The sequence below is a fragment of the Prinia subflava genome, chromosome 2 (assembly GCF_021018805.1).
Source record: "Prinia subflava isolate CZ2003 ecotype Zambia chromosome 2, Cam_Psub_1.2, whole genome shotgun sequence".
NCBI classification, from domain to species: domain Eukaryota; kingdom Metazoa; phylum Chordata; class Aves; order Passeriformes; family Cisticolidae; genus Prinia; species Prinia subflava.
Window position 1 is genome coordinate 339,318 of NC_086248.1, and position 23,353 is coordinate 362,670.

General features: G+C 67.1%; 3 protein-coding genes across 3 annotated transcripts; 1 reads left to right on the top strand and 2 right to left on the bottom strand.

The window, feature by feature from the left end:
- Positions 1 to 1,284: 1,284 nt before the first annotated feature.
- On the top strand, positions 1,285 to 1,879 carry OST4 (oligosaccharyltransferase complex subunit 4, non-catalytic). Its single transcript, XM_063422341.1, has 2 exons — positions 1,285 to 1,442; positions 1,627 to 1,879. The coding sequence occupies exon 2, from the start codon at positions 1,628 to 1,630 to the stop codon at positions 1,739 to 1,741; it is 114 nt and encodes a 37-aa protein (XP_063278411.1). The 5' UTR covers positions 1,285 to 1,442; position 1,627; the 3' UTR covers positions 1,742 to 1,879.
- A 39-nt stretch (positions 1,880 to 1,918) lies between these two features.
- Positions 1,919 to 14,413, bottom strand: AGBL5 (AGBL carboxypeptidase 5). The gene is made up of 13 exons (XM_063422310.1): positions 14,131 to 14,413; positions 13,487 to 13,658; positions 12,930 to 13,096; positions 12,148 to 12,325; positions 11,709 to 11,887; positions 8,865 to 9,363; positions 8,202 to 8,371; positions 6,779 to 6,914; positions 6,310 to 6,500; positions 5,243 to 5,448; positions 2,740 to 2,828; positions 2,396 to 2,442; positions 1,919 to 2,250 (listed from the first exon to the last, which is right to left on the bottom strand). Exons 1-13 carry the CDS (start codon positions 14,325 to 14,327, stop codon positions 1,980 to 1,982), a joined length of 2,502 nt encoding a protein of 833 aa, XP_063278380.1. The 5' UTR covers positions 14,328 to 14,413; the 3' UTR covers positions 1,919 to 1,979.
- A 656-nt stretch (positions 14,414 to 15,069) lies between these two features.
- TMEM214 (transmembrane protein 214) lies at positions 15,070 to 23,257 on the bottom strand. The gene is made up of 17 exons (XM_063422353.1): positions 23,057 to 23,257; positions 22,423 to 22,628; positions 20,942 to 21,092; positions 20,256 to 20,390; positions 20,058 to 20,140; positions 19,575 to 19,680; positions 19,167 to 19,248; positions 18,981 to 19,082; positions 18,732 to 18,873; positions 18,282 to 18,373; positions 18,120 to 18,168; positions 17,845 to 17,958; positions 17,466 to 17,583; positions 16,781 to 16,877; positions 16,380 to 16,548; positions 15,723 to 15,874; positions 15,070 to 15,512 (listed from the first exon to the last, which is right to left on the bottom strand). Exons 1-17 carry the CDS (start codon positions 23,211 to 23,213, stop codon positions 15,386 to 15,388), a joined length of 2,082 nt encoding a protein of 693 aa, XP_063278423.1. The 5' UTR covers positions 23,214 to 23,257; the 3' UTR covers positions 15,070 to 15,385.
- Between the last annotated feature and the right edge of the window lie 96 nt (positions 23,258 to 23,353).

Sequence of the window (23,353 nt, forward strand, 5' to 3'; positions counted from 1 at the left end):
TTCCTGCCCGCCGCGGCCCCCGCCCCAGCCGCGCTGGGCACCGCGGCTCCCGCCGGCCCCGCCGCCGCCACATCTGCTCCTCGTTAGGCCGGGCCGGGGCTGGGGCAGCCAGAGAGGCCGGGCAGGGGGCCAGGGCGCGGGCGGCCAGCGAGGCGGCCGGAGCTACCGCCGCGGCACCGGCACGCCGCGGCCATCGATCCCCACTGCCGCGGCTCCGCCACCGGCACCGGCTGCGCACGGTGCCCCTCGTCTCCCCGACTACCGGTGCCCTCGCTGCTCAGCCCCGCACTGGCACAGCAGCGGCAGGTCCCAGCCCCGCATCCGGCAGTGCCACGTCCCCGCGTGCCCGTGACCCTGTGCCAGGTGACGCGTCCCGGTGCCAATACCGGCCCGGGCCCCGCGCCCCCAGCCCCTCCCCGACACCGGGAACACCGGGGGCACCGCAACGCTGGCGGTCACACCGCGGCCACCCTCGTGGCCCCGAGCCCAGTGTGATGCCACGGCTTCCCCGGACCACGAGGTGACGTCACGGCCTCGCGGTGACATCACGGCTTGGCCCCGGCCCCACGGTGACGTCAGGGCGCGGGAACCCCCCGCCCGCGGGGAGCCGCGAGTGCGGGTTAAGCACAAACAGCTGCCGGCAGCTGGAGCGGGGAGGGACAGGGGGAAGGGGATGCGGGGGAGGGAGACACGGGGGGGACGGGGAGCTGAGGGGCTCGGGGCTGGGCTTGGCCCGGTCCCAGCCGTGGCTGTTCCCAGCGGGGGATGGTGTCACCTCCTCTGCGCGCTCAGAGGCTGCGGGGGGAGCCATGGGGGGCTGCGGGTGGCTGTGCCGTGTCCCGGGGGACTCCAGACCGCGCTGGGTCTCTGCGGCCGAGCCTGGGGAACAGCGGGGGCCCCGCTCTGCCCCAGCGCAGCTCGGGGGACAGCGATGGGGACCGGGGGGGGCAGGACCCCGGCGGGACTCGCTCTAGAGCCCCTCGGCTGGAGACCCCCAAAGACCCCAGCCCACCCCAGTGCGTCCCGGGAGATTCCCGTGTCCTCCAGCGCAGTGCAGCCCGGCGTGCCTCCACACAGCCCAGCCGAGCCCAGTGCTGCCCGTCCCGCTAAAGCCCCCGGCGCGGCCCGCTGTCATCAGCTCTAATGAGCTGTCACTGGTGTCATTAGCGCTAATTAGCCGCGGCCTGCCCGGGGCTGCTCGGCCCCGCCCCGCCCTCGCGCCGCGCCTTGTATGGAGAAGGAGCCGCCGGCGGCCGCCAGGGGGCGGGGCGCAGGGGCGGGCCGGCCACGCCCACTTAGTGATGTCACCGCAGCCTCGCGCCCTCCGCTTGGCCGGGGCCCGGTTGCCGTGACGTCACCGCCGGGGCCAGGCGCCTCCCGCCGTGCCCCGCGGCCGGAAGTGGCGCGTGCAGGGAGACGTGTCGGAGCGGCGGGCCCGGAGCGTGAGCGCGGGGAACCGGGGGAACCGGGGAAACCGCGGGGAGAGAGAGCCGGGACACCGGGAGAACCGGGCGGGAGGGGGGCCGGGGGTTCCGTTGGGGCGGGACGGGCCCGCTCCGGGCGGCGCGGGGCCCGGCGCCGCCGCGGGTCCGTGCAGGACGGCAGCGAGCGTTGCTCTCCCCGCAGGATGATCACGGACGTGCAGCTCGCCATCTTCGCCAACATGCTGGGCGTCTCGCTCTTCCTCCTGGTCGTGCTGTACCACTACGTGGCCGTCAACAACCCCAAGAAGCAGGAGTGAGGGAAGGCCCGCACCGCCATGCCGCCGCTCCCGCCGCCCCCGCCGCCGCTCGGTGCCTCGGCGGAGCCCCGAGAGGCAGGAGGAGGCCGCGCTTCTTCCAAACCGGCTTTACCAGAAACACGATGATACACGACAAAACCGTGTGACGTCATGGAGCCCCGGTCGGCCCGGGCGCCGCCTCCGGGCCCGCGGGAGGGGCGGGGGGGGAGCCGGGGGAGCCCGGCAGGGCCGGGCGGGCTCAGCGCAGGAGCAGGGGAGGAGCCGGCAGCAGCTGGGCCAGGGGCGATCGGTGCTGGGGCGCTGCCGGGGGCGCGGGCAGGGACAGGGGGACCCCAGCGCCCCCGCCCAGCTGCTGCCGGCACGGGCTGGGGCAGGCCCGGGGCGCCCCTGCCTGCGCCACGGCTCCCCGGTACAGCGGGGCCGGGGCTGCCGGCCTCTGCCCCAGCACGGGAAGGGTCCCTCGGTGCTCAGCACTCTCATGGGGGGCACGGGGGCCTCTGGGCAGAGCCCTGTGGGACAGAGACTGCTGTCAGTGGGGTGCAGTGCTCCTCTCGTGCCCCACAGGGCCCTGCCGGGGGCTGTCTTGTCACCCAGCCCCCCCGCCTGGCAGGGGCTCTGCAATGGCCCCGCACCGCAGCTGGCAGCAGCACCTACCCGGGCCTTTCTGGGGCTCTGCGGGCATTCAGCTTCATGGGCAGCACCTGCGGGAGAGCGGGCAGGAGGATCAGTGCCAGCTTTGTCCCTGGGCTTTCCCCACGTCTTGGGGAAAGGTGTGTGGGACAGAAGTGTCTGGCAGAGCCCCACAGGTGGGGAGGCTCCCAGCACCTGAGGGGATCACAGTCTTTGGGGCAGCCCCTCAGCCATGTCCTCCCCAAAGGGCCCACCCAGCAGAGTGGGGGACAGTCCCTTCCCCAGGCACAGGCCCTGCTGCACCCCCAGGTCCCCTCCCCGGGCACAGGCCCTGCTGCACCCCCAGGTCCCCTCCCTGCCTCTGGTACCTGCAGAGGTGCCTGGGGCTCTGCCACGCCTCGCTGGGGCTCCTGTGCTCCGGTGCTCAGCGCTGCCCGGGTGCCCGTGGGCACAGGCCCTGTGTGACAGAGGAGACAGAGCTCAGCCTGTGTGGGCGAGGGGCTCAGTGCCGTGGTGCAGTCACCAGCTGCCCGTCCTGGGCACGGAGCCATCGTGGGGACATTGGCACAGCCTGGTGACACAGTCCCCTGCAGCGGCCACACCCGTGCCCGTCCCTGCCAGCTGTGCCAGGGCCAGGCCCCCCAGCACAGCCCAGCACCGAGGGGGTTCCCTGGGAGGGGCTGATGGGGCAGGAGGGTGTGATGGGCACAGAGCTGGACCCCAGCTGGCACTGTCAGTGCAGCGGGCTCTGCCCCGGCTGTGCTGGGTGCTGCTCCAGCCACGTTTGGTTTCCCAGGGCAGTGGTGTGACCGTGCTGGCTCAGCAGGAGGGAGGAGCTGGGGGCACAGCCATGCCCTCTGAACCAGGGTATGTCCTGGAGCATGGGACATCCACTCAGCCAGGAGCTGGGGGGGGGGAAAGGGAGGTGTTTGGGGACCTGGCTGCAGCGGACTGCACTGAAGGAACACACCTGAGTTGCCTCAGGTTTGCTCCCAGTTTCTGCTCGCCTGGTTCAAGCCTTTATCCCAAGCCAGGTTTCCCCATCCCACTGAAGAAATAAGGATGGGGGCACTGCCCAGAGTGAGGTCAGACCCCCAGAGTGGGGCCCTGCAAGCAGGAGCCTGTGCTGGGCAGGACGGGCCCTTGCTGCCAGGGAGGTGCCAGCAAGCGGCACCTGGCTTCACCTGGACTAAAACAGCACAACCTGGTGACAACCTCGGCCAGCAAAGGCCAGCAGCAGCTGAGGGTGGCACTGGGGGTCTGCAGAGACCCCCTCACCTTAGCAGGAACTCCCCAGGGCGTGGCTGGGCTGGAGTGGGACATGGGGAAGAAGGTGGAGGGAGGGACAAGACCGGGGCAAGAGGGACGAATGCCATCCAGCCCCCACCCTATCAGACCCCCAGGGGTGCTCAGCTCCTCCCCTGCTGCCGGGGGAGGGCAGAGACTGGGGTGGCACAGCCAGCGGGAGGGCACCAGCACGGGCTTGGAGGGCAAAGCCAGGGCTCAGAGCACCCCTGGCCCTGATCCCCGTGCAGACACCGGTGCTGACAGCGTGGGGCCCCTCGGAGGTGGAGAGTGGGAGCACTGGGAGAAGGGGCTGGGAGAGCTGCCAGCAGCTGGAGCAGGGAGCTGTGGAGTGGCCAGGCAGGAAGCAGGGGATGATGCCAGGGCAGGGGAGGAAGAGCCGGGTCCTGGTCCCAGTGCAGGCAGCATGAGGGTGCAGTGTCCCGTGGGGCACTCACTCTGCTGGAGGAGGCCGTGCCAGCGGGACTGGCACGGGCCAGGTGGGCAGGGGACTGACCCCAGTCAGTCCTGGGGACACCACGGACCAGGCTCTGCCCCTCTGGCTCACACGGTCTGTTCCTGCTCACGCCCCCAGCTGTCCCCAGTCCCTTCAGCCAGGGATGGGGCCAGGGGTCGCTCCAGGTGGGCTCGGCCAAAGGAACAGACGGAACAACGTGCCCATGAGAACATCAGCCTTTTATTTCCTCCCCACCATGTTCTCATGGCAGACACAACACAGTCACGACAGAGGGCTGGGCAGCAGACCCCGAGGACAACACAACAGACACCAGAGGAATGCGGAGGTCAACACAAGCACAGCTCCAGGCACACCCAGGCAGGCACCTGCCCCCAGCTCGCACCCCCAGCCCTGGGGGGCTTTGGAGCACGGAGCTCCACAGTGGGTGGGAGCACAGGGCTGCAGGGCTTCCCCTGCCACTGCCTGCCCCCCACGGCCCTGAGCCCCTGCCCCACAGTGGCAGTGCTAGCACAGGGGGCAGGGCAGTGTCTTGCCCGGCTTTGGCACCCCACTGCAGCACGTCAGCCCCCACCAGAGGGGACTCTGCATGTTGGAAAGCCCCTGGTGCCCCTTGCCAGCTCACCTCACCACAACCACAGGTCACAACCCACTGTTGCCCAGCCAGTGCCTAAAGTGGGGAAAGGCACTTTGGTGTGTCCCTGCTGGCCTCAGGAATGTTTGGGAACAATGGGAAGTTGAGCAGAGGTTTTCTGTGCTGGCTTTTCCAGAAGCCCCTTGGCGCTGGAGTGGGGGCATCTCTCTGCAGCCCCAGTGCCCAGGCTCCCCCACATCCCAGTGCAGCAGCAGCAGCTCCTGCCCCGCCAGGGCTGCAGGGCCGTGGAGCAAGAGCTCAGTCAGGCTGTAAAGCTGCAGGTCTTGCTGTGCAGTGTCAGCCCTGACCCCGCTAGGACCCTCCTGTGGGCCCCTCACACTCGGTGTTCCACACAAGCCCACTGTCCCCGTGTGTGAGCCAGGACACGCTGGCACCGGGCTCCCTCAGGGCCGCGGTCCCGCGCAGCAGCTCGACAGGCGCCGCAGCAGGCGCGCCACGGGGCCCCAGCCTGGCTTACCTCTGCCCAGGGCTGGGGTGCTGCCACCGCTCAGGGGGCTCTGGGAGGCCGCGGCCGCAGCCGGGGGCCTGGGGCTGCCGAAGGTGAAGCTGGGGGAGGCTCGGATCCGGGGGGAGTCCTGCTGGCTGCCCCCGCTCCCGCTGGTGCCGTTGCTGAAGCTCCTGGCACGGCCCAGTGCGTTGTCAGAGGCCGAGGTGGGCAGCCCCCTGCAGGGTGAGAGATGGGGTCAGCACGGAGAAGGGGCTCCCCTCTGCACCCTCCACCCACCATCACAGCCCAGCACCACCTCTGGCAGAGGCCTGCACTTCCCAGGAGATGGTGAACAGCCAGGGACAAGGATGTCACCAGGGCTGCCCCCGAGAGCTGCAGCCCCGTGCCCTGTGCTGTAATCGCTGTCCCAGCAGCGCTGCCTCGGGGTTCCCACTCCCTCACCCCCAGCTCCCAATCACGGAATTGCTGAGGTTGGAAAAGACCTTGGTCACCATCGTGTCCAGCACTGCCAAGGCCACCACTAGTCCACAGCCCCAAGTGCCACATGCACAGCTTTGAAATCCCTCTGGAAATGGAAACTCCAGCCCTGCCCTGCGCAGCCTGTGCTGCACAGCCCTTCCCATGAAGGAATTGTTCCCAATATCCAACCTGAGCTTCCCCTGGCACAACTCGGGGCCACCTCCCCTTGTCCTATCCCTTATTCCCCGGGAGCAGAGCCCACCCTCCTCCTGGCTCCACCCTGCCTCAGGGAGCTATGGAGAGGAAGAACGTCCTCCTGAGCCTCCTCTTCTTCAGCTCAGCCTCCCAGCTCCCTCAGCCTCTCCCATCCCAGTCCAGTGCTGCAGGTGATGCAGGTGAGACCTCCCAGACTACCGGGGCAGGCAAATCCCAACCAGTTCACTCTCCGCCCTTCTCTGCTGATGGCTCGGAGCAGAGGGACTGACAACCGCAGTTCCCAGAGCTTGGAAGAGCTGGGGCCAGGGCAGGCGGCCCTGGCAGAGACTCACTTGGGGCCATTTATCACCTCTAAGTGCCGTTATCCTGCCGCTCCCACGCTCGCCCCAGCCGGCCCTTACGTGGAGCTCCTGGGGGGGGCCCTGGCCTCTGCTCTCCTCCGCGGGCCCCCGGCGGCGCCGCGCAGCCCCCGCACGTGTTTCAGCATCCAGGCGCGCAGGTTGCCCAGGCAGGCGTGCTCCGAGAGCACGATCCGCGGCCAGGGGTTGCACTCGGCCATGTCCAGCGCCGCCACCGCCACCGCCCGGCCCACCTGCCCGGGAGAGGGCGCCGTGAGAGCGGAGCACGGCACGGGGGGAGAAAGGAGACGCGGGAAAGGAAGGATACAGCGGGGGCACGGGGGAGAGCAGCAGTGGGGAGGGGTGACAGGGAGAGGAAGCCAGCAGGAGAAGGCGGACACCAGGATGGGGGGAATGCCGGGGAGGGGGGGCACTGGGGAGAGGGGCAGCGCCCTAGAGCTCGGGACAGCAAAGCAAGTGGAGGAAAGAACCCCCAGCCCCCAGTCCCAGCCCGCTGTCTGTATCTCACTACCTGCTCGAAGAGCTCCACGGTGTACCGGGAGGGGAAGGCGGGCGGCGGCGGCGGGCTGGCACGGCCGTTGTCATGGCACGCCCCCGGGATCTGGTTCACCGAGCGCCCCGTGTTGTAGTTGCACTCCAGGGTGTAGCTGTGGGGCACGAGGGAGCCCCTGTTACCCCACAGACCCACAGCAGCACCGGGGTTATCCCACAGTGTTCCCCCGGGAGAGCCACTTCAGCAGACTGAGCACTGGGAAGGGGGCCCCACTGCACCAGGAAGGGGGCCCTGCTCCAGGGGACACGGAAGTGCAGGGGAGTGGCAGGGTTTGAGGACAGCAGCCTCCGATGGCAGGAACGGCCCATGCCCTGTGTGGGGATGAAGGGATGTGCCAGAGATCAGCAAGATGCAAATTCGGGATGGAGGTCTGGGCCCTGAGGGTGACACCCAAAGTGCCAAGGTCCCTGTGAGGAGACCTCCTGTCACCTCTGGAAGGCGATGGGGAATGGGTGGGCCCCTGATGGGTACAGAAAGGGAATTCTCTGATGTCAACACCAACAATCCAGGGAGTGGGTGGCTACAGCCTTCCCCTGACCCTCAAGGTGCCTTGGATCACATCCTCCTGGAGGAGCCGGGATGAAGTGTGGGCCAGGAGCTGCCGGCAGGGATGGCTCCCATCTGTCCCACTGCCCAGAGACAGCTGCAGGGCCAGCACAGCAGAAACCCTGAGCAGCTCTGTCCCAGTCTGCCTGAGGGACCACACGTGCACCGTGAGCACTCCCAGCACTTTTTGGGATGTCACTGTTGGATCAACAGCCTGGGCTGCTCCAGGTCAGCCACGGGGCAGAGCAGCCCAGTGACCCAAGCCCAAAGCCTGTGTGAGTGTTTGGGGCTGGAGTGGTGCTGGGCCTGGGGCAGCAGCTGAGTGCACAGCAAGAGGAAGCTGAGGGAGCCTCCAGTCTGCGGGCCTGGCTGCCTCAGCCTGTGCTGTGTTCCCAGCGTAGGAACAGGCCAGGAACATCCCATCCCACGTGGGAGAGGGGTGGATCACAGCTATCCCCAACTCACGGGATCACTGATGGGCTGAGGCTGGAATCTCACACACAGCCATGGGGATGCTGTGCCCGGCACAACTCTACTTAATTACAGCTCAGTATAGACCCAGGAAAGAGGAGAACCCCCCTCAGACAGCTGTGCAAAGCAGGGAGAAGAAGCCAGAGCAGCTGCAGGAGGGATGGGGAGGAACAGGAAGGAAAGGAGCCTGGCTGAGCCTGTGTCTTGGGAACACAGCAGCACCAGGCCCATCCTCTGCTGACCCGCCCTGGGGCCACACAGGACGTGTCTGTCCCACGGAACTGGTTCTGTCCCTCTGTCCAACACCCCCCAGCCAGCACAGACACCTGTGGCAGGCCGGATGGCCCCGGGGTGCCCTCCCTACCTGTGGATGATGCCCAGGGCCTTGTAGACGGCCACGCGCCCGCTGCCCTCCTTGGACTGCCCGTCCCGCTTGTCCCGGGCGTACATGTTCTTCTCCGAGAAGTTGCAGCCCGTGAAGTCAAAGTGAGGGGAGTTCAGGGAGATGAGTTTGGGGAACAGCATGTTCTCCACCTGCAGAGTGCAGGGAGCAACAGCGGTGACCAGGGGCCCTTGGCTGCTCGTCCTGCCCCACTGGGACCAGTGCCGAGCACAGGCTTGCACCAGGGCCCGCTCTGCCCACAGTTCCAGGGTCTCACAAGCTCCAGCTGTGCCCAGGGCATGCTGCCCACTCCCTGCCCAACTCCTGATGGGCTCTCCTGACAGCCAGCTGGGAGGACACCCTGCTGGCCCGTGCCAGCTCCCAGGGGGAATCTGGGACCTCCTACTGCCCTGGCCACCACACTGGGGGAGGAGGGAGAGAAGGAAGAAGAAGAAAAGATGAGGAAGGAAGGAAAAGAGAAGGAAGGAAAGGGGAAGGAAAAGGAAGGAGCTGTGACAGGGATTCCACGCCCCTCTCCCAGCAGCGGGAGCTCTGGGGACCCTGGGCAGGGGCAGAGCAGCCCCGAGGAGGGGGCTGGAGGACCCCGGCAGCCGCAGCAGCGCCGGGGCGTGGCTGTGGCCTCACCTGGTCGTTCTCGTCGCTGAAGCTGTTGCCGTACATGAAGCAGCCGCGCTTGGACGCGTGGCCGTGCAGGTCCACGTAGTAAGCCAGGCCGCTGTCCCGGGGCGCAATGGGCCCGGGGGGCTCCGGGGCAGCGGGGGGCGCCCACGGCCCCTGCTCACAGCGCTCGGAGCCGTGACTGGCTGGGAGGATCCAGGAATCCTGCTCCGAGCTGTCTGGCAGCTGGGCGCGCCACGTGCCGGGTGAGTTGCGGAGGTTGTTGGTCTTGTCCAGCTCCGATAACGTGGCCTCCGCGGCTGGGACGGGACAGTTGGGAGATTTTATGCTCAGCGAGCTGGTGCTGAGCGGGGAGACAAACGTCCTCCAGTCGGGAGCGCCGGGCAGCACGCGGCTGTGGACGTGGTGGTAGAGCAGCACGGCCTTGGCGCCGTACACCGCGGGGTGCAGCTCGGCGTCGGGGTGCAGGTACTGCCGGTTCAGGTTCACCCCGCGCGAGTCCGTTCTGTGGGGGGAGAGGAGATGTGAGCTCCTTCCAGGGCACCCAGCAGGGCGAGCTCCCCTCGGAACACTGAGAGCTTTGGGCTCTGTGCTGGAGTACAAACTAAGGGCCAGAGCTGCCAGAGCACTGACAGGGCACTGACAGGGCATGGCATGGCTGAGCCCTGCACGATCCTCCCCAGAGACAGGAACGGAGCTGGGAAGGGGCTGGAGCACCAGCAGCGGCTGAGGGAGCTGGAAGGGCTCAGCCCGGAGAAAAGGAGGCTCAGAGGGGACTTTGTCACTCCCTGCAAGTCCCTGACAGGAGGATGGAGCCATGTGGGAGGGCTGGATTCTGCTCCAAAAGAACAAGGGACAGGACTGGAGGGAACAGCCTCGAGTTGAACCAGGAAAGGTTTAGATTGGATATTGGGAACACTTTCTTCATGGAAAGGGCTGTCCTGCCCTAGCAATGGCTTCCCCGGGCAGAGGTGGATTCTCCATCCCTGCGGGGATTTAAAAGCTGTGTGGGTGTGGCACTTGGGGACAGGGGGCAGTGGTGGCCTGGGCAGTGCTGGGGGTGGTTGGGCTCGATGATCTCCCAGGGCTTTTCCAACCCAAGTGAATCCAGGATTCTGTAATTTTTATAAATTTTACAAAAACCATAGACTCAGCTTTCTGAGATCCCTTCTTCACCAAACTCAGCCTTTTCCATATCCACACCAGCAGTGAGGGACACTCACCTTCTGCTCTCATCTACCAACCCATACTCAAACAAATGGTTTGTGTTTCCTTTTCCTGGGGGCACGGTTGCACTCCATGGCCTCGGAGGACTTTTCCACCCTGGATGATTCCAGGGCCCACAGAGCAGGGGGAGGTGCTGGCCAGGCCCGCACTCACCAGCAGTGGCCCCGCACTCACCGGCAGTGGCCCGCACTCACCGGCAGTGGCCCCGCGCTCACCGGCAGTGGCCCGCACTCACCGGCAGTGGCCCCGCACTCACCGGCACTGCCCCCGCACTCACCGGCAGTGGCCCCGCACTCACCGGCAGTGGCCCCGCACTCACCGGTAACGGCCCCGCACTCACCGGCACTGCCCCGCACTCACCGGCAGTGGCCCCGCACTCACCGGCAGTGGCCCCGCACTCACCGGCAGTGGCCTGCACTCACCGGCAGTGGCCCCGCACTCACCGGCAGTGGCCCCGCACTCACCGGCAGTGGCCCCGCACTCACCGGCAGTGGCCCCGCACTCACCGGCAGTGGCCCCGCACTCACCGGCACTGCCCCGCACTCACCGGCAGTGGCCCTGCACTCACCGGCAGTGGCCCCGCACTCACCGGCAGTGGCCCCGCACTCACCGGCAGTGGCCTGCACTCACCGGCAGTGGCCCCGCACTCACCGGCACTGCCCCGCACTCACCGGCAGTGGCCCTGCACTCACCGGCAGTGGCCCCGCACTCACCGGCAGTGGCCCCGCACTCACCGGCACTGCCCCGCACTCACCGGCAGTGGCCCTGCACTCACCGGCAGTGGCCCCGCAGTCACCGGCAGTGGCCTCGCACTCACCGGCAGTGGCCTGCACTCACCGGTAGTGGCCCCGCACTCACCGGCAGTGGCCCCGCACTCACCGGCAGTGGCCCCGCACTCACCGGCACTGCCCCGCATTCACCGGCAGTGGCCCCGCACTCACCGGCAGTGGCCCCGCACTCACCGGCAGTGGCCTGCACTCACCGGCAGTGGCCCTGCACTCACCGGCAGTGGCCCGCACTCACCGGCAGTGGCCCCGCACTCACCGGTAGTGGCCCCGCACTCACCGGCAGTGGCCCCGCACTCACAGGCAGTGGCCCCGCACTCACAAGCAGTGGCCCCGCACTCACCGGCACTGCCCCGCACTCACCGGCACTGCCCCGCACTCACCAGCAGTGGCCCCGCACTCACCGGCACTGCCCTGCATTCACCGGCAGTGGCCCCGCACTCACCGGCAGTGACCCGCACTCACCGGCAGTGGCCCCGCACTCACCGGCAGTGGCCCCGCACTCACCGGCAGTGGCCCCGCACTCACCGGCAGTGGCCCCGCACTCACCGGTAATGACCCCGCACTCACCGGCAGTGGCCCCGCACTCACCGGTAACGGCCCCGCACTCACCGGCACTGCCCCGCACTCACCGGCAGTGGCCCCGCACTCACCGGCACTGCCCCGCACTCACCGGTAGTGGCCCCGCACTCACCGGCACTGCCCTGCACTCACCGGCAGTGGCCCGCACTCACCGGCAGTGGCCCCGCACTCACCGGTAGTGGCCCCGCACTCACCGGCAGTGGCCCCGCACTCACTGGCAGTGCCCCGCACTCACCGGTAGTGGCCCCGCACTCACCGGTAGTGGCCCCGCACGACGCCATCGGGGTTCAGCATGGGGATGAGCTTGAACACGAACATCCTCCGCAGCATCTGCGCACGCGGGTCCTCCTCGCGCAGGATGAAGTCCAGGAAGCCGTTGAAGACGAAGCTGGAGGGGGTTTCTCCCGGGTGGACTCTGCTGCTGAGGAAAAACACCTGAGGACAAACAAACGGGGTGAGGAAAACACCTGGGGACAAACAGACGGGGTGAGGGGGTGTCCTGCCTGCACCAGGACACTGCAACAGCCTCACGGACTGCGCTCCACAGATTCTGCCCAAATGCTGCAGCATTTGAGGACATGACGCCGCTCTGGTCACAGACATGGGGGCTACAGCAAGGTGCCAACACAGGGGCCACCACGGGGGCTGCTGGCCCCCCTTGCCTGGCCCAGGCCCAGTGCTGGGTGAGCTCTCACCCTCTTTCCAGTGAAGCAGCGAGGCCGGGGTGTGCTGGTGTCTGGGAAGAGCTTGTCCAGCCGAGGCTCCCGTTTCTCCTGCATGCCGTGGCACGAGGTGATGGTCAGCAGGTCCACACGCAGCTTGTCCAGAGAGTGGCACAGCAGCTCCCGGTGGTAGTAGACTGAGTCGAGGGGGCTGTGGGGCGAGAAGGGAGCTCAGCCAGCCCCAGGAGCAAGGGGGCTCCCAGCTGGGTGGGGAATGCTGCCCTGTGCCCCAAGAGCTGAGCAGCCCCATAAGGACCACCCCTAATCTGGGCTGTTTGCTGCTAGATACCCTCAGACCTGCTGGGAATGCTGGGAACACCAACATTCCTTCAGGGTAAGGAGGGGCCCAGGGCAGGGGTTTGCACTGCCCAACCCCCCAGCTGGGGAAGCAGGGGAGATCAGCTCATGCAGACAGACCCGGCACAGAAGGTCAGGTCATCCCAGCAGGGAGATAATGCTTCCCAGCAGGAGGGACAGGGCACTGACGAATTCATCCCACCAGGGAGAGAACCCGTTCTGGCAGGAGGGACTGGGTTCCAGAACAACAAGGGATCCACTGGGCAGCTCAGGGTGAGCTCTGCTTGTGCAGAGATGGCGCACAGAGAAGCATGGGCCAGGCAGCTATGGGGAGAGCAGAGAGACCCTCCTGCTGCACAAAGACCTTCCCCAGGGAAAAAAACACAAGCAGGCACAGACCAGGAAAGGAGTGAGGGCCAGGAAGGTGGGACAAAAGCCAGGGAGGAGAAGGGGCACACCTGCTGGGGGACATGTGCCTGCAGTCCTGGAAGCGGCCATCCAGCTGCGCCAGCATGTCCTGGCACTCCGTGTAGGAGAAGGGGTAACAGAAGGCAAAGTAGGTGGTGGCCCCGCGGTGCTCCAGGAAGCGGTGCACGAAGGACAGCACAAACTGCGTCTCCACCACCTGCCACGGACACGGGCAGGGCTGGGCATGGCCTCAGGGGCACAGCCAGCCTAGCACAGCCCCTCTGCTCTCCTCTGGCCCCCACCAGGCATTGGGAGTGCCCATGGCCACTGGCTCTCAGCGATCCCCGTGGGACAGCAGCTGTTTCTGCGCCTGTCCCTCCCTCGGAGATGCCAGGAACCAACCTGCTCCTCCACAAGCTCTGCAGAACCCGGGGGTCACCCCAGCGCAGGAAGCAGAGGGTGGCTGTGCCCCCAGAGCAGCCCCAGCCCCGAGCACAGGCTCCCCGACTGCCCCAGCCCCAACCCCGGCACAGGGTCCCTGACTTCCCCAACCCCGGCACAGGGTCCCCATTGCCCTAGCCCGGCCCCGGGAGCTCCAGGCTCTCACCTGGAAGCTGGGCCGCTGCCGGATGCGCTCCCAGCGCGGGCGCACGGGCAGGGTGCGCACGAAGGGGGTCATGCCCTGCGCGTACAGGCGGCTCTGCTTGTTCATGTTCAGGATGTGCAACTTGATCAGCTTCCCCGGGGCACCCCCCCGCACGCTGAAGTAGAACCAGGACCTGGCGAGGGGTGGAGCGGCGCCGCCTCAGCCCCTGCCCGGCGCTCCCCGAGCTCTCTGCTGTCTCTCCCACCCACCCGGCCGCACCAAGAGCCGGTCAGAGCCCCGGCGGCGGCGGAGCCAGAACCCCCTCCCAGGGCACCTCTGACCCCGCCGCCTCCCCCAGCCCCTTTCCTCAGCCCCCAGCCGCACCGCTCCCTCCTCCCGGGGCACCCACCCTACGTGGTACCACCCAGTCCCGCCAGAGCCTGTCAGAGCCCCCGGGGAGGGCACACACCCACCGCGCCCCCTCCCAGGGCATCTCTGCACCGGCTCCCCCAGCGCCTCTCCTCAGCCCCAGCCTCACCGACCGCCCCGCACCGCACCTGCCGCTCCCGGGCCCCGCCGGAATCGTTCCCAGGGGAATCCATCCGGACCCCGGCCCCCTCGCCCGGTACCAGACGCCCCTCCCCGGCCCCCCCGCCCGCCGGTACCTGTTGCTGTTCTCATACTCGGTGTGGGCGCAGTCGGGCTGCGTCCACACATTGAACTCGTAGTCGGCGGAGGGGAGAGCGTTGGCGCGGGCGGCGGGGCCGCCCCCCGACTCTGTAGGCCGCACCTGTTCTACGTGTGCCAGGTTCCCCGAGTCGAAGCGGGAGCTGAAGAGGAGACCCCCGCAGCGGATCTCCATGGCCCGCCAGGGCCGGGACCGGCATCGCCCCGGGACGGCCCCGGGACGGCCGGTACGGGCCGCCCGGCAACAGCAACGCGCGCGGCCATTGGCTGCCGCCTCCCAGCATCGTGCCCGCCCATTGGCTGGCGCCTCGGCAACGGCCGCAGAGGCACCGGGGCCGCACCGCCTCTCGACCACGCCCCTCTCGCCCGCGCGCCGGCCACGCCCCCTCATTACAGTGACCACGCCCCCTCATTGCCATGGCCACGCCCCCGGGCTCTGGGCTTGCAGCGACCCCAGAGGAGTGACCGGACACCGGGAATGGACCGGACACTGGGAGTGACCGGACACCGGGAATGGACCGGACACCGGGAATGGACCGGACACCGGGAATGGACCGGACACCGGGAACGGACCGGACACCGGGAATGGACCGGGCACTGGGTATGGACCAGACACCGGGAATGGACCGGGCACTGGGAGTGACCGAACACTGGGTATGGACCGGACACTGGGTATGGACCGGACACTGGGTATGGACCGGACACGGGGAGGGACCGGACACCGGGAACGGACCGGACACCGGGAACGGACCGGACACCGGGAACGGACCGGACACTGGGAACGGACCGGACACTGGGAGTGACCGGACACTGGGTGTGACAGGAGGGTCTGGACAGCTCTTCCCCCCAACCCTGCACAGCCACCTACGACAAGGAAGAAATATAACCATATGGAACAATTATAAGGAAAAAAATAATAAAATAAATCAGTTCATTCATTGGTGTGAAGGGGTGGGAAGGTGAGGGGGCTCCAGGTGTCCACCCCTGCTCCTGTAAGCAGGCAATACACAAGGGGATGGGGACCAAGCACCCAGGGACAGGGAATGTCAAAGCAGTCACAGGGTGTGGAAAAACCTGGACGTGTGTGTCCCCAGCCCCCCAAAAAATAAACCTCCCCCAAAGCCCCCATTTGACCCAAAGTTCCTGTGGGCATTGCCCTCGATGCCTGTCCTGCATCCCGCTGCCCTCTGGCAGCCAGAACACTGGGAGGCCGTGTGACCTCCAGAGAGCAGCTCAGCGTCCAGAGATCATGGCCAGGGCCCAGTTCTTGAGGGCCAGGGTTGCATTCTGCAGGTAAACCCAGGAGGAATAGGTGAAGCTCATCAAGTGGTCCCTCACGCACTCCCACGTCACGTCCCCGCTGGAAAAGCAAGGACAAGGGATTACAGGGGCCAGCCAGAGGGGATGGACAGCATGGGGGGCGCAGGAGCCCCCTGGGCAGGGCCACGCCGGCCCTGGAGCCGGGGCTGGGAGCAGGGTCAGGGGACAGCCCCGGGGGCACGGGGACAACACGGCAGCACCAAGGGGGGGCAGCGGGGCCCGAGGGGAACCGCGGGCGGGGGCTGCTCACTTGCAGGAGTCGAGGCAGCGCTGCCAGCCCCGCTGCAGCGCCGCAGCCAGGCCCTGCAGCAGCGGCAGCAGGCAGCTCCGCAGCAGGAACAGCAGCAGCTCCCGCACGCACTCGGCGAAGTGCAGCAGCCACTCGGGGAGCTGGGTCTGGAGCTGTGGGAGCACAGGGACGGCTCTGAGCACGCACAGCACCAGGGCTGTGGAACACCACCCTCCCCAGCTGGTCTGAGCCCCACAGAGGGGTCCTGGCTACCCATCAGGGTCCCATCTCACCCCTTCCCGTCTCCAGCACCCCTCAGCTCTCCCCACATTCCCTCTGCTCCAGCGCTCAGCAGACGGGGCACCCACACTCCGTGAGACACTGATGTCACCCCACCGCCACCAAAATGGGCTTCTGGAGCACCAGGGAGTTTTCTGAGCCCTCTCCCTTCCACAGTCACTGGAAACAGCTGTAGGTGGCTCGTGCCACAGGAGGACAGATGGGATCAGAGACCTGCCACGGGGCTGTCCCCTTCCCAGAACCCCAGCACTGGGGGTCCTGCTAGGAGCAGCACCCTGTCACCACCCTACTTCAGTATCCCCCTGATACAGATTTCCCAGTCCTACAAGCCCCCCACCAGCATTCCTGGTCTCCTCCGGCCCTGGGAGCCCCACTCACCCAGTCGCTGAGCCAGGGCAGGCTGCCATGGAGCCAGGAGAGCAGGGAGCAGCACTGCTGGGACACCTCCCGGGCCGCCTCACCGCTCGCTTCCCAGAGCAGCTTCAGCTGCGGCCACAGTACGGACGCAGCCACAGAACCGTGCTGGGCCAGGCTGTGCTCCAGCCACCTGCAGGGAGTCCTCAGGTGAGGGCACTGCTGGACCGTGGCACCCACAGGGAGCACACGGGCACGGAGCTGCCAGCACAGGTGAACGGGGGAGAGTTCCAGTCCGAGCTGGAAGTGCCTCCAGGCAGGGCTGGGGAACAGCTCCCGGCTCCCTCCCAAGCCCTTGTTGTGCTGCACAACAGCCTCAGCCCCCTGGCCCCAGCCACCCACCCACGCTGGTGTCACAGACAGACCTGTACCCCGCCAGGCAGCCAAGGGACACCTTCTGCCAGGCCAGCTGGGAGGCGGGCAGGATGCCAGAGGAGCGCAGCAGCCGAGCAGAAGATGAGGCTGCAAGAGACAAGTGTGTTCCTTGAGTGGCCCTCGGCTGCAGGGACATGTGTCCATCTGTCCCCAAGGATTCTGTGGGGACACACGGCTCGAGCTGTGCTGTGGCACCCCCTGGGAGATGCTCCAAGAGGGGACAGATGGACAGAAGCCCCTGAGCAGGGAGACCCTGCCAAAGGGGAGGAGGCAGAGGGCATTCTGCCTGCAGCAGGGCCCCCAGACGGACAGATGGACAGGCCCCACTGCTCACAGCAGCCACAGGACAGAGGCAGGGACATGGAGGGGCTTTGCTCAGGGGAACAGCCACAGCAGTGACCCCAGGGAAGAGGATCACTCCTGAGCAAGAGGAAAAAGTCTCACGCTTGTGACAGGGAAGGTTTAGATTGTAAACCAAAACCAGTTTCTTCATAGAAAGGGCTGTCCAGGCTGCCCAGGGCAATGGCAGAGTTTCCATCCCTTGGGAGATTTAAAAGCCGATGTGCATGTGGCACTTGTGAGGACATGGGACAGTGGTGGCCTTGGCCGTGCCGGGGTTGCCTGATGCTCCCAGAGGGTTTTCCCACCCTGGATCATTCCGTGACTGCCCCGTACCCTGGAAGGAGCCATGTGTCTGCACGTCGTGCAGGAGGAAGCCAGCGGCGAAGACCAGCAGGACGAGCAGCAGACGTGACCAGGGGAAGCCCCGGCCCCTCATCTTGTGCAGCAGCTCCTGGGTGGGAGGACATGGCCCTGTCACTGTTACTGTCACTGCAGGGTCCCAACACCGGGGAGGCCCCAGCGCAGCTGGACAGAGCCATCTGCTGAGCAGCGGGGGGCTGGACAGGGACCAGCACATCTGTCCCCAGCGTGTCCTGCGTGTGTCACTGCAGGGCCCTGGCCCAGCTGGCAGCAGGAGGAGCCAGCCAGAGCCCAGCACAGAGCTGAGGCCTGGCCCCGGGTGCCGCCCTGCCCGTCCTGTCCCGTCCCTCACCTTGCAGGCGGCGTCACAGGCGGCCACATCCTGGTCCCCTGCTGCCCCCCTGGCCGCCAGCTCCTCGTTTGTCACCTTGAAGGAGCGAACCGTTTCCTGCAGTGACTGATGCACCTTGGGGACAGCAGGAGCTGTGTCAGGACCCCCAGGTCCCCACAGACCCCCTGAGCTGTCACAGCACCACGAGGCCAACCGCAGGGCCCATGGGGACACTGCCAGCTCAGGGAGGTCTCAGCAGCACAGGGACTCTCTCCCACCCCACAGCTCAGCCCTACCTTCTTGCTGCTGCTCTCCCAGGACTCCAGGAGGTGGTTCAGCAGCAAACTGGGGGGACGGAGAACATGGGCCTGGGTCAGGAGCTCCCAGAAGGAACTGAGGTGTCCCAAAGGTTCTGTAGGTGAGCAGTGGCCCCACCTGGAGCCGCAGTCTGCACTGACCTGGACTGGGCGAGGTGTTTGGTGTAGAGCTGCCTCCAGACGCTGAAGCTCAGTGGGTCCAGGCTCAGGCACTGGCTCATGGAGGTCAGGAGCTGGGGAGGGGGCACAGCAGGTTATGTGGGACCCTCTCCAGCATGCCAGACACCCCACGGCCCGGGCTACACCCTGGCACAGCTGCCCACGCCCACATCTCCCACAGCCAGGCAGCTCCTGAGGCACCAACCAGAGCTGCAGCCCCCTGCCCACAGAGGGGGGTGCAACTGGGTGGTCCTCAAGGGCCTTTTCCACCCAAACCATTCCAGGTTTGATGACTCTTGGGAGAGGCAGCGTGACCCCTGCCCCGCCATCACCACCCTTGTGACAGCACACGTCTGTCCTGCCGTGCCCCACGTCTGTCCTGCCGTGCCCCACGGCTCCACCAAAGCCAGCCCGTGCCCTGGCTGGGCTCACCTCCTTCCTCATGGCGGGCGGGCAGGCGGGCGTGGCCCGGGACAGGAAGGAGGGGAAGAAGGTGTGCAGGGCGGCCTCGGGCCGCGCGCCCCACGCCAGCACCTTCAGCCGGGGGTACAGGCGCCGCAGCTGCTCCTGCAGGCTGGGGAGAGAGCCAGGCTGCCGAGGGCCAGCGGGCACCAGGGCAGCATGGTGGGCACCCAGGGGTGCGCTGGGGGCACCCAGGGGTGCCTGCGTGGCTCAGGGTACCTGGGGGACAGCGAGTTGTTGGGCATGAAGGCGAAGTCCAGGAGCGGGAAGAAGTCCTTGGGGCCGATCATGCCAAAGCCTTTGGTGAGGTTGGGGTGCATCCTGCAGAACAGAGCCCTGAGCTGCTGCGGGCCTGGCACGGGGCGGCTCCGGAGCCCCGGGCAGTGGGACACCGGTGTCACTCACATCAGCAGCCGGTCCAGGTAGGAGACGGCGTACGGCGACAGCGACTTGATGCCCAGCACCGGGAGCATGACGCCAAGCCACACTGCAGGGAGAGGCGGGAGGGGTCAGCCTGGGCTGTCCCTGCACCGGGACAGCCCAGCACCCGAATCAATGCACAGGCAGACCCCAGGGGAAGGGCTTCAGGGCAGCTGCGCTGCAGAACAAGGGAGCAGCACGCTGCCTGTCCTTCCAGGCAGGATGGCTCCTCTCAGGATCTCCTGTCCTGGCTGGGGGAAGCTGCCCTTCGGATCCTCAGGATCTTTCCCAACCTTTTCCCAGCCCCAAGCAGCACCAGCAGCAGCAGCAGCAGCAGCGGGGTGCAGTGGCAGTCCTAGGAGGGGATCCCACAGCGCTGCTCCCGGCTCTCACCTTTCAGGCCCTCGTGGAGGTCAGCGAAGCCGGCCTGCCCCAGAGCCCAGAGCACAGTCAGGCACTTCGCCGGCCGGTTCTGCTGGGAGCGCAACACCTCCAGGTACTGCAGGAGCACAGCACACGTGAGCTGGGAAGAGCTGCAGCCCAGCCCAGCCCAGCCCGGAGCCGTGGGACCTGCAGTGCACAGGCCCCCAGCCCCTGAGAGGGACCTAAAGCTCCAGGTGAGGCCAGGAGCCATTCGGGGGGAACAGGGGGAACCCCAAAATGCCAAAACCAGCACGGGGGGTGCAAGGGGACACGGGAAACACCAAACCCAGCTCAGGGGGTCCAGAGGCTGCTGGGTAGGGCAGGCAGAACCCACCAGGGACACTGGTTCTTCTGCAGGGGAGGGCAGAGAGGTACAAGGGCTTTGTGCAATGGGATGGAGGAGCGGCACCACCAGGTTTACAGCACCCACAGACGTGGCTGAGCCCAGCTCACCTTGCCCAGGTTGGTGGTGGCAATCCGGGGCCTGTCCAGGAGAAGAGCCTGGATGCAGATCCTGTACCCGTGCAGCGACTCCCCTGGAACGGAGAAGGGCGAGGGCCTGCTCAGCCTCCGAGGAGGAATCACAAAGAGCTTCCCAAGAGGCAACGAGGAGCAGCACCAGGGGGAGCACAGGGAGCCCGGGGTGCTGACCTGAGGCCTTGTCCAGCTCCTGCAGCATGGTGTAGATGCAGTGGTCAAAGAAGAGCTCCAGGACACTCGAGGCCTTTGCCAGCAGGGAGCGGATGATGCTCCTCAGCTCCTTGCTCACCAGGCAGTACGGATAGTCTGGGGTGGCACGAGAGGGAAGGGTTTGGTGAGAGTTGATCTGGAGAGCTGCAGCAGCTGGGGGAGGGCGCAGGGAGCGCCTCGTCCTCACACCAGCCAGGGAGCACTGGCCTCCTCCCCAGCGAGCCCGCATCAGGAGCGGCTAACCCAGCCCTGGGGATGGCTTCCCACTGAATGCTGATGCTGTGGGATGGACAGGGGTCTGGAGAGGGTACCTTGTTCCCCTCCCCTTTGCCACCCGAAATGAAACATTCTCAGTGTCAGTGGGGACCAACTGATCAGGCAGGAAAGGGAAATCCTGCCCCAGCATCCCTCTAGCACTGAGGGCAGATAGCTGAGAGTGAACTCCCAAACTCCACAGCAGCAGGCACAGGCCATGGATCCCTGTGGAGAAGGGTGACTGGGAAACCTCCAATCTGTGTGGGCAACTCCCCTGTGTCTGTGGCCCAGAGAAAGCAGCTGTGGGGACAGCCCAGGACCAGGCACACCCCCCCCGTTCTGTCACCAAAGGGCCACAGCCCCCACCACTCCCAGGGGAGCGGGACACGCACCGTGGGGGTGCTGGCTCAGCACGGGGTCACTCCTGGGCGCCTGCAGCTTGTAGTTGAGGTACCCAGCCAGGTCCTTCACCCACACAGAGGGGTTCTCCGGGAACACGCTCCGGCTCTTCTCCAGCTCCCTCTGCAGATCCACCAGGTCCAGCTGGAAGTGACAGACACACAAAACCCAGGATGAACAGAACTGGGCAAAGAGCACAGGAAGGAGAACGTTAACTCTGACTCCTCAGGGGCCACGGGGCATGGAGGGAAATGCTGCTACCTCCCTCCCGAGATCATCGCCCTTCCCACACGGAAAACCCCTGCAGAGCACTGCCAGGGGCAGCCAGCTCCTGGCCAGTGAGCCCATCAGCCCACCAATCCAAACCAGGGACTTGTTCGTGGTTGCAGCTTGGCAAGCACAAGCCCGGGGTGGCCCCAGCTGTGGCTGGTCCACAGCCCACACCCAGAGTCCTCCAGGGAGGAAACAGCCAAGAGGAACCAAACCCACCTGAAGAACAACCCGGCAGCACCAGGCCAAGCACGCAGCAGCAGCTGCCACCCCTCTCCTCCACCACTACCCAGACACGCTCATTCCCTGCTTTTACACCCGGATTATCTGTGGGGCTGCTCCATCAGGGCTTGCTGCCACGCTCACACTCTGTGAGAGCCTGAACGTGGTCCCTGCGAGTGGATCTCCCCGGCACACTGAGCCAGGTGTCCTCAGGCACCTCACCTCAGCCCTGCCTCGCGAGAGGAGTGCTACACAAACCAGCTGCTGCCACAGCAGGAAATGAAACCTGCCCTGACCTGCCAGCAGTGACCTGGCAGGGCCACACAGTGTCTGCCACCACTGAGCACAGGGACAGCCCTGGCTGCCCTGCCTCCCCAGGAACACGGGAATTCCACAGTCTGCACCAGCTGTCACCGTGGGCAAAAGCTGGATGTGGAGAGCCACTGGAACAATGGAGAGAAACCCCACCCAGTGCAGGGGGATGTAGAGGGAAATCCCTTGTTCGGGGGGAGTGGAGGTCCCAGGGCATAGGGGGATGTAACACCCAGGGGCAGGGGAGGAGCTGAGTGAGCAATGCCTGCCGACCCCGGGGACACAACACCCCGACACAGCCTGCCCGGGCCCGTTCTGGAACCCTCCGTGCTCAGACACGGTCAGGACAGGCCAGACACACACAGACAGGTTCTGCAGATCAGCCAGGGTGCAGGAACTGCAGGAGCGACTCCCAGGGCCCAGCACTCAGACAGGGAGGAGGCTCCAGCCATCACGAGGTTTCCCTGGGGTTCCTCCCAGACACAGTGGTGACAAAGGGAACCAGAAATCCCCTTCCAGCCACCTCCTGCCGCTCTGTCTCCTGCCGTGTGGCTCACGGGGGATCAGCCCCAAGGCTGAGGCTGAAGCAGGGCACGGCCCCGCTCTGCCCTGCTCCGCTCACGGCCCGGTGCTCTGCCTCTGCCCCCTCCCGCGGGCCGGGCACACTCACGGCTTTCAGGGCTTCCTCCAGCGAGCGGCTCCTGCCCGCTTTGGCTCCCGCCTCGCCCCCCGGCGCCTTCTTCCCGCTCTTGCCGGCGTGCTGCCTCCGCTGCGGCGGCTCGGGGGCCGCGGCCGGCGGCACCTGCTCCTTGTTCTGCTTGCGCAGCGCCCGCTCGAAGCCCAGCTGGAAGATGGTGCTGGAGGTGGCGATGGGAGCTGGCAAGGGAGAGGGACAGGGTGACAGAGGGTGGCGGAGGGTGACAGAGGGCAGCGGCGACACGAGGGGACGGGGGCAGACCCGGGGCACAGAGAGCACACCACGGCCGGTGCCCACGGTGTGCAGGGGCACACGGGCGGTGCACAGCACGGCCAGGGTCCCTCACAGACCGCTCCGCACCCACGGGCACCGCCGCCGAACCCTGACGAGCCCGCCCAGCCCCGGCAGCAGCTCCCGGACCGGCGGGACCCGCCGGAGAGCCCCACCCGCCCCAGGCGAGACCCGGCAGCTACGCCCTGCCGTCCCCGGGACCCACCGCGGAGCCCCGAGGGTCCCGCGCAGGGTCCGCGGCCCCCGACAGAGAGCGCCGCCGGACCCACGGGACCTCCGCCCGCCACACCGGCGGCCCGCGGGCGCTGACACTCACCGGGAAGGGGCAGAGCACGACCGCCGTTGGCCTCTCCCAGGGCGCGGCGGCTGCCGGTGCCGCCCGCGGGCCCCCGGCGGCCCTTCCGTACCACCTCCCAGCGCCCGGGACCGGCGCCGGCCATGCCCGGGCCAGGGGCCGCCCGCGCCGCCGCCATCGACACCGGGAGCGCCAGGGGGGGGCGCCGGGCCGGGGCCAGGGCGCCTGCGCGCGCCGCCGCCGCTGATTGGCTGCGAACTCGGACACGCGCCGCACGCGCCGGCTGCCACGTCCCCGCCCCGCCTCGCCGGGAAACGT